Here is a 15,351-nt window from a genome sequence, read left to right on the forward strand (position 1 = left end):
GTTTGTAAACTTTTTCATTTATTAAATTTAGCCTATGTCAAAACAAAAAAGGGTTGGTCAAACGGAAAAATTATTATGGGATGGAGTAGGTTTCAATTAATTTATGCAATTATTGTCATAATTCCTGCATTTTTTTAATCGTTACACTTTGTTTTTACAGTCTATAATACATGCGTTTGGGCCATTACATATGAATTTTTTTTAATAAAGTTGAAAATATATATTGATAGTAATCCTAAATATCTTAAACTTATTATTTTGATATTTGTAATATTGGAAATTTACAGTCAATGTTTATAAAGTTTGAACATAAAAAATAAATTGTAACTATAAAAATAAACGGAAGGAGTACTATTGACTAATTTTTATGCGAACAAGTCATAAGAACAATATAAATTACAATCGGAAAAAGTAGTTTGAAGTCAAACCTGTGGTTCAAAGACCCTTAAACTTAACAATATGGTCAACATCACAGCATTACAATCCTTAAAACTACTTCACTTCGTACAAGCCAATATCTCAATTTTTATTTTTGTTTTTATTTTTTTTGACGAAAAAAGCCAAGGTCTCTCATCTATACTATCCTTCATTTTCATTTTCTTGTCGCTTCAAATTAAATTTTGATGGTTCCATTCACTCAAATGAGAACTTGGCTTTATGTTTTGTTATTAGAATTTATCGTGGTACCTTTAATTTAGCAGGTGTCAAATTCATTTGTTCTAAATTGAGAATCATGTTAGCCCAGAAGTATTGACTATTCGAGAAGGCATCAAAGGAGCGCTCTTTCTCGGGATCAACATCTTGTAGTTGAAGGCGACAGATCTTGGCGTCGTCAACACTATTAAAGCAACAATGGAACACTCCTTGGGCGGTCTTCAACATCATTGTCGATGTGGAGAAGAATATTTCGAAGTTCGAGTTGATCTCTTTTCACCGCTATTTTGGGGGGCAAATTAGGCGGCAGAATTTATGGCCAATAATGGCCATAATTATCCTACCATGCTTGATTGGTTTAACTTTAGTAATGATTTGTTCTCTTCCATCATCGAAATAATGAGTTAGGTTGGTTTTATTTTAAGCACTAATCTAGTTTTTATTTCCTTATAAAATGACAATGATATAAAAATCGACACGATCATTAAAAACGGCAGAACAACTAGATGAAGATCTTCATTATGGAGTAATAAATTATCAATTGTCTGTTGATTTAGTGGTGATTGAGGCTGAACTTGGTAGGGAGGACCCCGTGTTCGATCCCCCGCAACAACAATTGGGAGAAGACGGGAACCTAATCACTCAGAACTCGCTCCAAATCCGGATTAACCCTAAGGTTGAACCGAATGGTACACCAAAAAAAAAAAAAAAAATTACGGCGTAATAATTTATTTTCTTTTATAATCCATTTCTTGATATAATGACAGATTAATACGAAGTATAATACGTACGAAGATTACGAAAAAAAAAGTAAAAAATGAAAAGGATGTTTGTTGCTGTATTTACAAAACCTCTGACAAGATAAGAGCTGCGCCTTTAATCTTTCTTTCAAGTTACAAAATTAAGGTTCTTAATTCAACTCTCTCTCTTCGCTGATTCTTCCTGTTTTCTATCATTTCTTTTTCCAAAGCTAATTTATAAGATAAGCCACCAAAGATTAACAAAAAAAAAAAGTGAAAAGGGGGCTGGATCTGCTGCGTGGTGGCCTATTTAAAAGTCCTACACTTAAATCATCAGACAACTTCCTGAGGTGGGGCCAAATTAAGATCAAGATCAGGAACCAATCCCCTCCCTCCGTCACCAGAATCAACGGCAGCCTCCTCACTCTGGATTCCAGCTCCACCATTCCTTCCCATAACGCGCCCACACCCGAACGACTCACGCATTCCGCTCACTCTATTAGCCAACACGCCGTACATCACGTACGACCCACCCACGCCGTCTCCACCAGGAATAACAATCGGCGGAGGTGGTGGAGGTGGAGGCGCGTCAATACACGCGCCAATAGAATCAATAGTGGTGCTATCACCACTGCTAGGACACTGCTGATCAAAGTAATGAAAATTAGTCCTAGCCTTAGCCCCACGGAACTCCCGAGCCGCGGCATCGTAAGCACGTGCCGCATCTTCAGCAGTATTAAACGTGCCTAGCCAGACGCGCGTCTTCTTTATCGGGTCACGGATCTCCGCCGCGTACCTCCCCCAAGGCCGCTTTCTCACTCCCCTATATTTGATCTCAATGGCGGCGGATGCAGCAGCGGCAGAAGATACGGCGGCGGGAGTAGGATTAGCAGCATTATTATTATTGTTGTTGATTTGTTTGGGAGCCATTTTGTAGAGAGAGAAAGAGTGGGTGCAAAGGATGTTGTGGGAGAAAAGAGAGGCAGGTAGGAGGCTATAAATAGCGAGAAAGTGGGAGGATGTGTGAGTGTGTGTTTGTCTGGTGGTATCATAACTAGACGCTCCTCTGTGTGAGCGTGAAACTGCGTGGCTCTTTGGATTGAGTCGTCCAGTCAATTCCATGGACGGCCATTTATTATTACACCGCTAATTCAAGGAATTTCTTTATCCTTTCGTTATACGATTATTAGGGGTTTCCTAAAAAAAAAAATTATTAGGGTTTCAACTTCTTAATTTTACTACTAATTTTTTTGGTTATATTGATGATCGATGAAGCTATTACAAAATCGCCTAACATTTATGTTTTGGTTATGAAAGATACGCGATTCTTGCATGTAGATTGTAGTGAATGTTTGAGTCAATTTATCTTTGTTTGAATTTCTCTTTGGAGATTGACCAGGGTGATGTTGTGGATGTGGATATTGTTAATCTGATTAATTGTAGAGTGGAGTGATGATAGATACAGTTACTATATGGACTAAGTAAAGCTTATGTTTTGGTAGTGGAAGCTACGACATTATGCATGGAGACATCAATGCGTTTTCGAGGGAGTTTCTTATTGCTGATGTATTCAGATTCTTTTATGAATATTGTGGGCGATATTGTGGTGCTCGTTAATGCAGTTACAAATGATTTATAGTTTTATCAAGAGAATCAACACCTAACTTGTTACAAGGTAATCTTACAGTACGTTGATTATGAATTAGATAGGTCACGATTTGTTTTTAAGTGTCAACATAACGTCAATATATAACGTTTCAAGTTTTGTTTTTAGTTAGATGTTTCATCATGTTTCATGCAATTATGTCTCTTCAAATTCCTTTAATGGATATCATGGATACATGGTACGTACTTTCTTAGTCTTTGGTTCAATTATACGGAGTACATGTTATCAGACACGTGATTGAGTCTCATACCTGTTGGCTTTACCTAATTAATAAGAAATGTAATATAATATAAAGTATACAATTTCTAGTTTAGTTTTAGTTCAAACTTCATTCTGTTCTATGCAACCATACTTTTTAAGTTCATTTTTTGGACATTATCGATGATAATTTGTTCCATAGTCATTAGTGCCAGAAGAAATATTGCCATTTTTTTTAAAAGAAAAGTACCATCTTCTTCGCCTTTATCAACATCTTATATAACTAACTTTAATTTTTAATAATAATCTAACATTTGTTGAATCACAAATTGCGGGCCTTTAATTTGTAGTATGATGTCAAAATAAATGTTCCTAGTCTATCTTTAATTAGTTAGATTCTTCATTCTGTTTCGATCGAGTTGTTATATTACTCTTCCAATTCCTTCTTTGGACATTAGCGATGATATTTTAGTGGCCGCAACTCGCAAGTGCAATTAAACGTGTTCTCGAATTTTTGGAAACTACCATCGTCTTTGTCACTTAGCTTGTATCCTGATTTACTATAACCAACTTGTTACAAGCTTATTTGACAGTCGATTAAGACCCCATTTAGGTCACCTTATTTTCCATTCTGACCCGGTCTGATATGATCCGACCTTATTTTTTCTATTCTAATTGACCTGTTATGAATTTTTTTAACCTGGTCTGATATGATATGATCTGATATGATATGATCTAAATTGTTTCTTAAAAATTAAGATATAAATAAAAACCTACAAATTAATATGTACTCCGTATGTAATAGGTTAAATTGGTATAATCATAATCAATAATTCAATATTACTCGTAAAATATTTCATTCAAATTTTTATGATTTGTTATTGTAATTTACACGTTATTGATTTGACTATTATCACTCGTGAAAGTACGACTTATTCAAAATATTACATCGAAATACATAAACTAATTATAATTAATCTCTATTATATAAAGGAACAGCTGAGGTTAAAATGGTAAAGTGACTTTTCGTGTCCCCATAAACAAAGACGGTAATGCCCCTCCCCCTAATTAAACCACAACTTTTCATTGCAAACCCTAAAACTTACTGCTACATTGTTTCTCTCTCTTCTTCCTCCCGTTTTCTTCCTCTACGAATACCTTCGATCTTCTTCGAAATTCTTCATCCTCTCCTTCGATCCTCTTCATAGTCTCCTTCGATCTTCTTCCTCTCCTTCAATTTGAAAAGGTATGTCGATTTTTCGTGTAATTTTTTTTCCAGTTTTTGTTCTTTTAATTAGGTTGCGGGTCATTTGTTTCATTTTATGGATTTAATATTTGATTTTATTGAAATTTGGTCGATTTAATTGGATTTGAGTTTTGTTTTGGTCGAATTCATGCTTGATTGAACAAGTATTGGAGTTAATTTTGACTTAGGTTTTCAGATTTAACTGTTGTCATAGGCTGAAAAAGGTCAGTTTTTTACATTTTGGAATTTCTGAAATTAGGCTGAAAAAGGTCAGTTTTTTTACATTTATTGATAAATCTAATTTGGATTCCTTATAAGTTTTTCTTTTGTCGGTTTTCTTATGTATTAGCTTCAAATCAAACAATCGGAAGGTGAGAAGAAGAAGAAAAAGATGACGTCTGGGTTTTCCGAAGACGTGTTCTACGGCAGAGGCGGTGCAGGGACCGACGGAGGGAGGGCGAGTTTCCGACAACAACAGCAACAATAACGGCAGCAACAATCGCGATGCACACCCGAAGGTATACTCCTTTTTCTGAATTCTTAATTTTACCAATTTTGGATTTTTTTTTTGTTATGGGATTTTTGTTACGAATTAATTATGAATATTGAATTAACTACATTTATGGAATTAACTACATTTAAACCCAGTGAAAATTCACGCAATGTATCATTCAAAACTCTTCGTTTGTCTCTCCTATCTGTTGCTCTCTCAATCACATATACAGATCTAAATGGGGAATATCTTTACAGGTCACCAACATATTGTATGATATGAATTGTTTCAGAATTGTTAATTAGGTTTTACAATTTCACTGTTCAAATCCTTGATCAGTTATTGGAGTCAGAATTGACTGCTTGGGTGTTTTGCAAATTATTTTTATTGGTTTATTTATGTGTCATTTGTTGAAATTTCGTCAAAGTTAATAGGCTAGACAGGCTAGGTTAATCATTAATGGTATTTCATTAAGATCTCACCTTAGTGCAGTTTAACCACCAATTTTTGTGGTTAAAAGATTACGATAAAAATATATTTAGGTTAAAAATTTGTTGGTGCCATCTAAGTTATAGTTTTATTTATGTTGCAAACTCGGCATATGTATATGAAGAAGTTTGTCAGACCTTAATCATTATGTTGATGCAAACTTAGACTGAAACAAAGATATATTTTCTACAGCCTTGCACTCTAAACAATTAAGATTTTGCTTCCATATGTTCTCTCTGTTCATATTGGACGACTATTCAAGAGCCACATTGACTATTTCCCATAAGAGCAATGTTTTCCCTATCTTTAAACCCTCAGCCAATCTCATTGAGTCATTGGAGCACAAATTCATAAGCAAGTAGCGTTGGATGGTTTTTTATTCAGTATGGTCATGCTTCGCATTTTATGAATTACAGGGGCTTATTCACCAGATTCCTTGCATTGATATCCTCAGAAAAATAAAACTACTGAGAGAAAAATAGGCATCTTATAGAAATTGTCAGATCTTTGTTTTTCTAAACATTTTACATTTGTTAAGGTTAGTTTAAATGCAGTTCGGTTTCCATTTCCACATCAACAGCTTTGATCCCTCAAATACGAAACTTCTTATTGCCTTATGGGGTTGTATGTTTAACCTAAATATATTTTTATTGAAATATTTTAACCACAAAAAATGGTGGTTAAACTGTAGTAAGGTAAGATCTTAATGAAATACCATTAATGATTAACCTCTTCTCAGGGGCAGCGGACATCCTTGAATGGACAGATATCCCAATTTCAGGAGACAATTGCACTGAATTACCACTACTTTTCTAGAACCAGGATGAGCTAACCCAGTACCTCGCAAAATCAGTCTTTCTAATAGACATTGGAGGCAATGACTACCTCAACAACTATCTTCAACCTGAGAGATATGACAGTAGTCGTATATACGATGGGGAAGGCTTCGCTGATCTTCTCATGAATACACTTCACAGATAATAGTAAGGCTCCTTCCTATATATCTTTTCATCAAAAAAAAAACTTCAAATTCATGATCAAAAGCATCACATAGGCTAACTTCATCTGACCACACAGTTTCAGAACAACAGTCATGGTTTATCATATTGTATTAATTGCTTGATAATGTGTTAAATTATGATCCTGCTATGTCATATACCATTTTTGGGTCAACAACAATCAATCACCAACTATATTACTGCATGACATTTTTTTTTTCTTGAATTGCAGGAAAGGAGAGATGCAAAGGCACAAACAAATGATCAAGCTTGGTCCAAATTAAGCAGGAGGGCAGAAAAATGTGTACGCTAAAAGGCTCTGGAGGGCTTTCCAGTTTGCCTTTAAGGTGTATTCCTTTGCAGGAGGATAAGATGAGCGCGCAGATAGCCTGACAAAGGGAACTGGCTCAAGAAATAGAGACCGATCCCATTGAAGATTAACTCATCTACTGCAATTACGATATTGAACCTATTTATAGTACATACACTAGATTTTTTATTTTTATTTTTTTTCTTAAGTCTTTACTTTTTAATTCTTTCCTATTCAAGCATAACTGATTGGCAACGGTCATTCTGATAATGCACCAGTATCCTTGAACAGCAAATTTCGTAGATGTTAGATTCAGGCTGAGCTTGATGGTATGGAAGGAAGTTCTACTCCCCAATATGGAGTGTGATAATGTATTAGTTAAGTATTTTGGGGATAAATATATTGGGATAAACTCCTTACTTGACATCCATGTATTTTTGGGTGTAAGTGCTAACAATGCAAAACAACCGATTATTGTAAAGGGATGAGTATTAGTGTATTACATTGTTGCACTATATGATAGAGATTTTTTAAATATAAATGATGCTTAATGTTTCTAATGATGGGATTTGTGAAGCTTTTGCCTATTATGTGTGGTAATGTTTAGTTTTTATACTCTCGCACGCATCGCGTGCATAAAATACTAGTGATTAAGAAGCCCTTACGATTTTGAACTATTAAAGGCCCAAAACTAAAGTCAACATTTAAGAAAATCCTCAATTGAAACCCCATACTTAATTACAAGTCCAAAGACAATCCAAACGAAAACTAAATAAATAATCTCACGAAATAGAATACAAAACCAAATCAGAATTGCAAAATAACCCACTTAGAAATCCTAGAATGCAAAGCCTGCAAGACGAGCTATTGACTATGTGACTGCTCACCATACAATAAAATTGTAAAGATGCAAATACATGTAATCAACCAATATATTCACAACCAAACTGTCATGTACTCTTACTTATTGCAGAGTACTTACATTAGTCCTGATATAAACGCGGGTTGGCCGGATTTGGGTCGGACCAGGTTGTGATAAAAAATCAGTCCATCAAGTCCATCCGGGCCCTCCCAAACCCGCTATTTTGGGAAAAGAAATAGCGGGTTTTCAAGTTGTTTATAACTAGGTCATTTTTATAACTAAAATTTTTCAATTTTGAGTTTCCTGAAACCCGTCCAGAAAAATAAAAATTGGTTCGGGCCAAAATTCAGGCCAAAAAATTCTGCCCTAAACCCGTTAATTTTTCAGGTTGGGTCGTGTCGTTCAGGGCTTAACTTAGCCAGAAGATGATTAAGTCTCTAATTATAGCCCTTTATTTTATTTTATTTTTCTTGTTTTTAACATACGGCTCAAAGAACAAAACTAAGAAAAATTGGAAAAATAAACAAGTAAATTCGAAGCCGTTTTTTGCTAGCTAGATCATGTGTATGATGAACTCTGTCTCAATCAACGTTGCTGATGCAACAACACTCAAAGGTCTTACCTATATGCTGGATTTCCTTTACTATCTAAATAAGTTGCACATCCTGTAGACACCTAATTCGTGTCTCCCCTAATGGGATGATGACGAAATCATTATCCTTGCTAGGTGGTTGGTACAACTCCGTGCGGAAGTCACAATTGCTAAGATATATTCCAAAATCCAATATACAAAGTCCAACTCCCGAGCCCGTTCCCATTTCGGAACTCGGTATAAAATTCAATTTTCATAATTCAAGTTCAAAATATAAACACAATCTCACCCAATGGACCTCTCCATTGGTTTTACAAGGACATTTCCAATCAAAATGCCATTAAGCAATCCAAAAACGGACGCCGACCCACAAAACCGAGCATGCCGGGCACCGTCCCGTAAAACCGAGTCCAAATTTAAATCCCGAATACAAAAAGTGATTTTTTAGCCACAAACACTTGCCTTAATATCCAAGCAAAGCTCTAAATGTCAAATCGTACAAGAGGTACGATGCCAACTATCAAGAAGGACGGTGTTATCGTCCTTCTTTTGTCGGCTTCTGCCACACGTCATCACCGTTAGGTGCTGCCTAGGCGCTAGGCGCTGGCCTGCTTTGTCCTTTAGCAGGTTAATCTCCTATATAAACCCCTCACTTTCACTGGAAAATGGAGGAGGAATTTTTAATACAAGGTCGTAATCCAGAAATTTCCTCTCAACACAAATTAATACAAAATACAATTCAATCTTCAAAACTTCAAAAATCCTACAATTTTCCTAATATCAAGAGCAATTGGGAGGGGACTAGAATCTATCCACTCATAACTTGTCCCGAATCCGGATTAGCACTAAGGGTGAACTGAGTGGTAACACAGACACAAAAAAAAAAGTTTCATATAATTGGTTTATTTAAAGAATTAAAGCCTCTAAAAGGTTGAATTTCATTCGAATTAGTATTAATTTGGTTTGAATTAACTAATTAAGTGTTTGGCCCTTCGTTGCTATATGGTGGATGAAGGTTATTCATTCATGGACTTTGCACATAAAGGTTGAAGATGATGCCTTTTGCACTTGGAAAAACGAAAGATGACTTACCACTACCATTACCACTGTAAAATCATTGTGTGCAATCGTTGTCGTCCATAATCGAGAGTATATATGGAGAAAAATAAAAAAATTGCAAATAAATTGTTGGCTACAAAATGACACTAATAACAAAACAAAAATTGACAACATCAATTGATTTAGAGGTCATATAAGTCGAGTACTAATTACAAGTAAAGGGCAGACTAGACATTGGTTGGTGCTAGGGAAGGTGTGTACCAACCATGATGGATCTCCACAACCTTCTTGTTTCGAGCCAGCCGAGATTTACGGCGTGCAGCAGTGTTCCGATGTAGGGTACCCTTCACCACTGCCTTGTCTATGGCTGAATAAGCTTCTGCGATCAGATTGTCTATTGGTACAAGTTCTTCTGTGCTGGCACCGCTTTTCTTCTTCAACGCATCCAATGCTTCAAAAACCTGAAGTAAATAATATGAAAACAAATAACTCAGAATCATTTCTAACACAATTTTTTCCTGTTAATAGCTTAAATTGATGCCATACACGGGCTTCTACTAAATCAGCCACAACATGTTTTTGCAAGAATGATTCAATTTATCTAGTCACTAATGTCCCTAGAAATTTTCTCCCTAGAAATTCGCTCACGGACAAAGATGACAATGAGGTACAATCGCGGTCAGGCCAATCATAAGAGGCTTTTAAAAGGCTTTATATTGGTTTACGTAATGGTTACATCTACAGTCACTATAGGCAGCAAACTCATGCATAAAAGCCTGAACTGAAATTTAGGGAAAATCCAACGGAATTGTTACAACTCTTACAAGCATATCCTGGCAAGGACTTCTTAACTACATAGACTCGTAGAGTAGGCTGTCTTAACTTCTTGATATTTCCATTGTGTTCACAGAAAGGTGACAAAAGGAGATGTAAGTTGTGAGAAAACCACTATGAGAGCGTTTTCTCTTCCAGAAAGAGGAAACTTGATCCGACTTTTGGCTTTTTCATGAAGTGAGCAACAGTCGGTAGGTAGATAAATTAATTTCATTTGGTTAATATCGAATGAATAAAGAGAGATCACATATGATGATGAGAATACAAGATGCATTTTAGTGGTCACTGATAGCACTCAAATTATGTGGCTAACGGACGCCCAATTGTTCAAAAGGTGCTGAGATAGAGTGTCCGCCACTCTGCCCATTTCAGTGGAGTCAAAAGATTCACAATTCTTTGACTTTAGAATCCGGTGAAGTAAATCCAAATGCTACTTAAACTGTTGGCCAATTCCTATTTATTGTCAAGAAGCATGGATGTTTTCTTTGTTTTTGAGATTAAGATAGGCACAATAGACTCATCTTTTCATGGGAAAACCTGTTACATACCCCTTCAAATGTTCTAACAAAAGCTTTCGCCAAAAGAAACTAAACACCAATTCTAAAATGATAAAGAAGAAGTAGCATGCTTGTTGCACTATCGGATCAGTGATCTAATAAAAAACAACCTCAATAGTATTACTATTATAGGTCTAGGACCGCTAACATCTAGTGACCCACAAGATTGAAGTCACTAAACCCCCTCCCGGGACTGGAACCTATCCATTTAGAAGTCAGAACTCGCCCCGAATCCGGATTAGCCCTAAAGGTGAACCGGGTGGTACACCAAAACAAAAACTAAACCCCCTCCCAAAAATAAAATGTTGACTATAAGTCTATAACCCTCTTTAGAGACTTTGGGAAATGTGTATGTTGATGTCAGGCAGTAGCAGTGTCGGTAATTGAATCTGCGTCTACCCCTTTTAAACTCACCACAGAAGGAAACTGGGGAGATTCTAATTTTAGGCGACATCCCTAGCAGGCTAGCACTCTCAACTCTCCTTCACTAGAATCTTCCCAGCATGATCAAGCCAAAGCAACATCTTTCGCTTAATACTAGAGTATCAAGTCAAAGCCACTTAGTGAATCAAGATAATTGGACCAACAGAGCACCATATTTGGAAGATATATTCATACTCTTAGAGTATAGCAACAGACTTCTAAGACTGAATTATTCCATAGGATCCATAGGTCCTAACTACCAAAAGAAATCAGAGACGGAACTACACTATGGTTCCTCAATATATTTCTCATACGAATGGCACATCGAACCTCGTGGAATAAAGAATTCAAAAACACATCATGAGAACGCAATTCACTTAAACACAAGAGACCACAACAAAACATATCAAACCAGAATCAAAACGAAGAAGCTAATTAACAGGATAATATCAAGTTACCTTCCTCATGCGAGTCTTAACCTCAGATTTGCGAGCTTTGTTCCTAAGACGCCGAGTCTCTGCTTGGCGAGTTCTTTTAGCTGCAGAATCAGCCTTCTTTAGAGTGGCAACCTCACAGACCACTGAGAAGCCACGTCGCTGGAATGAGCCAAGAGACGAGCATCCTAGAATACGGCAGCCATAGAATTTCAATGAAATTAGGTCAGCATCATTTTGTCACCAATTTACATAAAAACCAACTCTGAAAGACAAGAATATGTCATGTTAAAAGATAGGGAAAACTAAATATCACAGCAGGGTAATGTTGTCAATGCTACTCAGACTTAAGCCACGACTAGTGTAAGCGTCAAACTCACTCATTCTTGAAACTTTATGAAGCTTATTGGTTTTAAATAAAGCTTCAGCTGTCAAGTACCATGTCCAAGTCATTGGACAGGCTACTTGAGGGCTTGAGGTGAAATGAAGAGTTCAAGACATTGAGCAACATCGCTTCTGAAAAAAGATGAAGGTTGAACGGTACAAAACTACATCATACAAGCCTTTCATCCTTAAGCACATACTGGCTGTCACACTTTGAACGAGCATTAGTTTCTGAAGGGTCAATTATGTTAGAACTCACCATTCTTTCAGAAAAATACACATACTATTGACTAAAATTATCATAAACAAAACCCTCCAATCAGCTTATACAATAAAACTAGGCTGCCATTAAGAATTCATTCAAAATACCAAGTTAAACTTAATGCAATTGAACACACCCTAATTATGCAACCCTCAAATCCTCCACATTTCAAACCTCAATCCAGCAAAAATCAAATATAATAGTCTCAAAAGAAAAAGAATTGGCTTAATTACACATTGACATCAGAGAGAAAAAAAAATGGTCCCAAAATTTCCTGAAATTCAAGACCAATAACATCAAATCGATATAATATCACCAAATTGAAACCCACATGAAAAACGCCATAAAAGCCAACAATCAAAAACCAAAATAATACAAATGTAAGAAATGAACTTGTAGGAAACAGAAGGCAAGAAACAATGAAAAAGTCGTAAATTTTACCTTGAGAAAAAAGAGGTTGAGATAAGTTAGCGGAGAAAGTGAGAGGTTTGAGTGATGAATTAGGAAATTGGGTTGAAGAAAAAGAGAGATTATGAAGCTTGGAAGAAATGGATAAGCATTGTGAAGAAACGCAAGCCATGCTTATGGCAGCCATTATCTCCTTCTCAGTTCTCACTATCTTTGGCGCTCTCTCTTCTGTGTGTGTTTGGGGTTGGGATCTTAATTTGACACACTAGAGCTTCTCTTATCCGCAACAGATTGGATTCCTCTTTTGCCCTTTTACGCCCACTCCATCTCTTAATCGTTACTCCCTAATTTGCAACACTTAATTTTCGCGACGTTGATATTTGCTCGATTTTTTAACGTTTAAAAACTGAGTAATGATATTGAACATAATTATTGTAGTTAGCTCCCTTTTGAAGGTAGGGATTGTAAAAAATCAAGGTAATTCTTGTCAAACGTGTTTCTTAACGAATTAGTCACAATTTGATGGTTTAGCAATTTTCCTACGAATTTTGTTAAGCCATCAATTAAATTACAAAAACGTTTTTTTCCCGGAAACTCAACCGAAAGGGAAAAACCACCCCCGACAACCTGGCGACTCCACTAGAGAGTTCTATTCAAACACTCTGAGCATTATTGCCCAGCCAAGAGCTTGACGTTGTTGAACAAGCCCTGTCGCAGTCTTCAGCGCATTCCGTTCAATTCACTTCAAAACTCACTTTGGGAGTAGTTCGAACATTGGCCTTCGGAAGAGAAGCTCCCAAACTTCCAGAACGAGTACAAAAAAAAAATCAATTTGGCTTTGATTTATTCAATTTCTTTTTAGAATTCCATGCATGCTTTTCAAAAATACAAAATTCAAATTTTCTACCATGCACCTCAAGGAATGTGTTCTACATTCGAGGTATACCATGGGGATGAAAAATTGATTATTCTCCATACATTACCCGACCAAAGTGTTTGATCTTTTACTAGTCTACCAAACCTTGACATTTGTCAATTATGCTCATGGCATTTTTGTACATGGAGGGTGTTCGCAAACATACGTATCCATTGGGTGGGGGGTCTTGTTCTGAATTCCCCTATTAGGCAAAGACCATTTGCCAGCTTAAACCGACCTTTGCATCATGGTGAACTTAGACTGCCTTTAGGTTGAGAAATTTGCATGTCGCATTCATATTCATGCTAGTGTGACAACGTGCTTTGTTATGCATTGCGTGTCCGTCTTTGCATGTATGAATGACTAACTACAAGATCTAGCATTACCAAATCTTTAGCCTCCCACTAGGTAAACAAAAACACCTTAAGAGCATCATCGAATCTCATGCATTAAAGTCGTCATTAAGGAGTGTCACTCCGTTCAATTCGAAACCCCTAAAAACGCCTCATGCAAAAGAGCCTAACCTCTTTGATTCAGACCAAGATGTTATAATGCCGAAATTCCAAGTCCAAAATTCAAATACCTATTTCAAGTCCAATTTCGAGCCCAAATTTCAGATACAAATTCGAGTTCATTTCTCAAATAAAATTTCAAGTTCAAATCTCAAAGTCCAAATTTCTAAATTCTATTCTCGCATTCAAATTATATTCCAAATTCGAATCATACTTATTCAAACGCCAAGAGACAAAGGAATCGGAATGCACACTTGTCTGAATGACAAGTGGGAGACTGAAGGAAATGTGTCCTTCACACAAGGTGCATTTAGTCTAATACCAAGGTTCGAATTAATTACGAACAATTAATTCAGTGAGATCAAGTGATCGGAACAGCTAGCTGGAGCAATGCTTCCGATCAGTGAGTTCTAATCTATATTAGGCTCACATCTTACTCTTGACTGAACCTATAAGGTCACACCAATGGCATGTAACAGATCACCGGATTAAATTAATCGGAAATTCATTTAATAGCTTTTCGGGAATTAGTTCGGAAAAACATAATATACGATACGACCTTGCATCGGAATCGTATATCGTATCGCGAATATTCGTAAGCTGGGCGAAACGATTAATCGTATCGTACGACGGTGATTCGTCGTGTACGTTACGATAAATAATAGCCGTAAGGCGTTCGTCGCGAATACGAGCCGCAACGGAGCTGCCGGCCCGTCGAGCCAAGCGGGCATGCGCGCAAGGCCCAACGAGCCAGCAAGCTCGCATGCAGCAAGCAAGCCGGCCCGCGGCACAAGTGTGCGCGCAAAATGGGACAACAGCAAGCAGCGAGCAAACAAGCGAGGCCCGCGGCCCATCGCTGCTGCTCGTGCGCTGTGGGATTTGGCCTGTAGTGGGCTGCGCGTATGTGGCTTGCGGTGTGTGTGTGTGTGTGTGGCCGGTGAAGGCCTTGTGTCTTGGACGGTTACACTAATATAACTCTAGGGTTATATTCCACACGCTAAAAATTTGTAAGCGCCAACTAATTAAACGGCCAAAAATTTGTAAGCGCCAACTAAACGGCCGAAACCTTTGTAAGTGCCAACCAAAATGGCCAAACATTTGTACTGAGCTTATCATAAATAAAGCAAAGCTTAACTAAATATTTGCTAATCACCGAATTACAAAGGACGTCGATAAATATTGACTCCAATCCGCTGACAAACACGTCAGAAAAGACTAATCGATTAACGACCTGGGGAGTGGCCTAAATTAGTGCCCCTATTAGACTGATCACCTAAACACATGGGTTACTTTTCAAACTCGGCCTTATAAGCC

General features: G+C 36.9%; 2 protein-coding genes and 1 long non-coding RNA gene across 3 annotated transcripts; 1 reads left to right on the top strand and 2 right to left on the bottom strand.

The window, feature by feature from the left end:
- Positions 1-1,465: 1,465 nt before the first annotated feature.
- On the bottom strand, positions 1,466-2,383 carry LOC110784784 (ethylene-responsive transcription factor 8). Its single transcript, XM_021989227.2, has one exon. The coding sequence runs from the start codon at positions 2,322-2,324 to the stop codon at positions 1,728-1,730; it is 597 nt and encodes a 198-aa protein (XP_021844919.1). The 5' UTR covers positions 2,325-2,383; the 3' UTR covers positions 1,466-1,727.
- Positions 2,384-4,251: 1,868 nt separating this feature from the next.
- On the top strand, positions 4,252-7,335 carry LOC110780879 (uncharacterized). Its single transcript, XR_008933152.1, has 4 exons — positions 4,252-4,504; positions 4,854-5,022; positions 6,226-6,469; positions 6,717-7,335. It is a non-coding gene; the product is annotated as an uncharacterized lncRNA (long non-coding RNA).
- Positions 7,336-9,316: 1,981 nt separating this feature from the next.
- On the bottom strand, positions 9,317-12,921 carry LOC110784790 (30S ribosomal protein S20, chloroplastic-like). The gene is made up of 3 exons (XM_021989240.2): positions 12,643-12,921; positions 11,580-11,743; positions 9,317-9,768 (listed from the first exon to the last, which is right to left on the bottom strand). The coding sequence occupies exons 1-3, from the start codon at positions 12,794-12,796 to the stop codon at positions 9,535-9,537; spliced, it is 552 nt and encodes a 183-aa protein (XP_021844932.1). The 5' UTR covers positions 12,797-12,921; the 3' UTR covers positions 9,317-9,534.
- Positions 12,922-15,351: the final 2,430 nt, after the last annotated feature.

Source organism: Spinacia oleracea, chromosome 4 (genome assembly GCF_020520425.1).
Source record: "Spinacia oleracea cultivar Varoflay chromosome 4, BTI_SOV_V1, whole genome shotgun sequence".
NCBI lineage: Eukaryota > Viridiplantae > Streptophyta > Magnoliopsida > Caryophyllales > Amaranthaceae > Spinacia > Spinacia oleracea.

Excerpts from the sequence above, each read along its gene's own strand:
- LOC110784784 (XM_021989227.2), bottom strand. The coding sequence starts at position 2,324 with ATGGCTCCCAAACAAATCAACAACAATAATAATAATGCTGCTAATCCT.
- LOC110784790 (XM_021989240.2), bottom strand. The coding sequence starts at position 12,796 with ATGGCTGCCATAAGCATGGCTTGCGTTTCTTCACAATGCTTATCCATT. Across the intron at positions 11,744-12,642 it reads TCAACCTCTTTTTTCTCAAG|GATGCTCGTCTCTTGGCTCA; the intron begins GTAAAATTTACG and ends GCCGTATTCTAG. Across the intron at positions 9,769-11,579 it reads TTAAGACTCGCATGAGGAAG|GTTTTTGAAGCATTGGATGC; the intron begins GTAACTTGATAT and ends TATTTACTTCAG.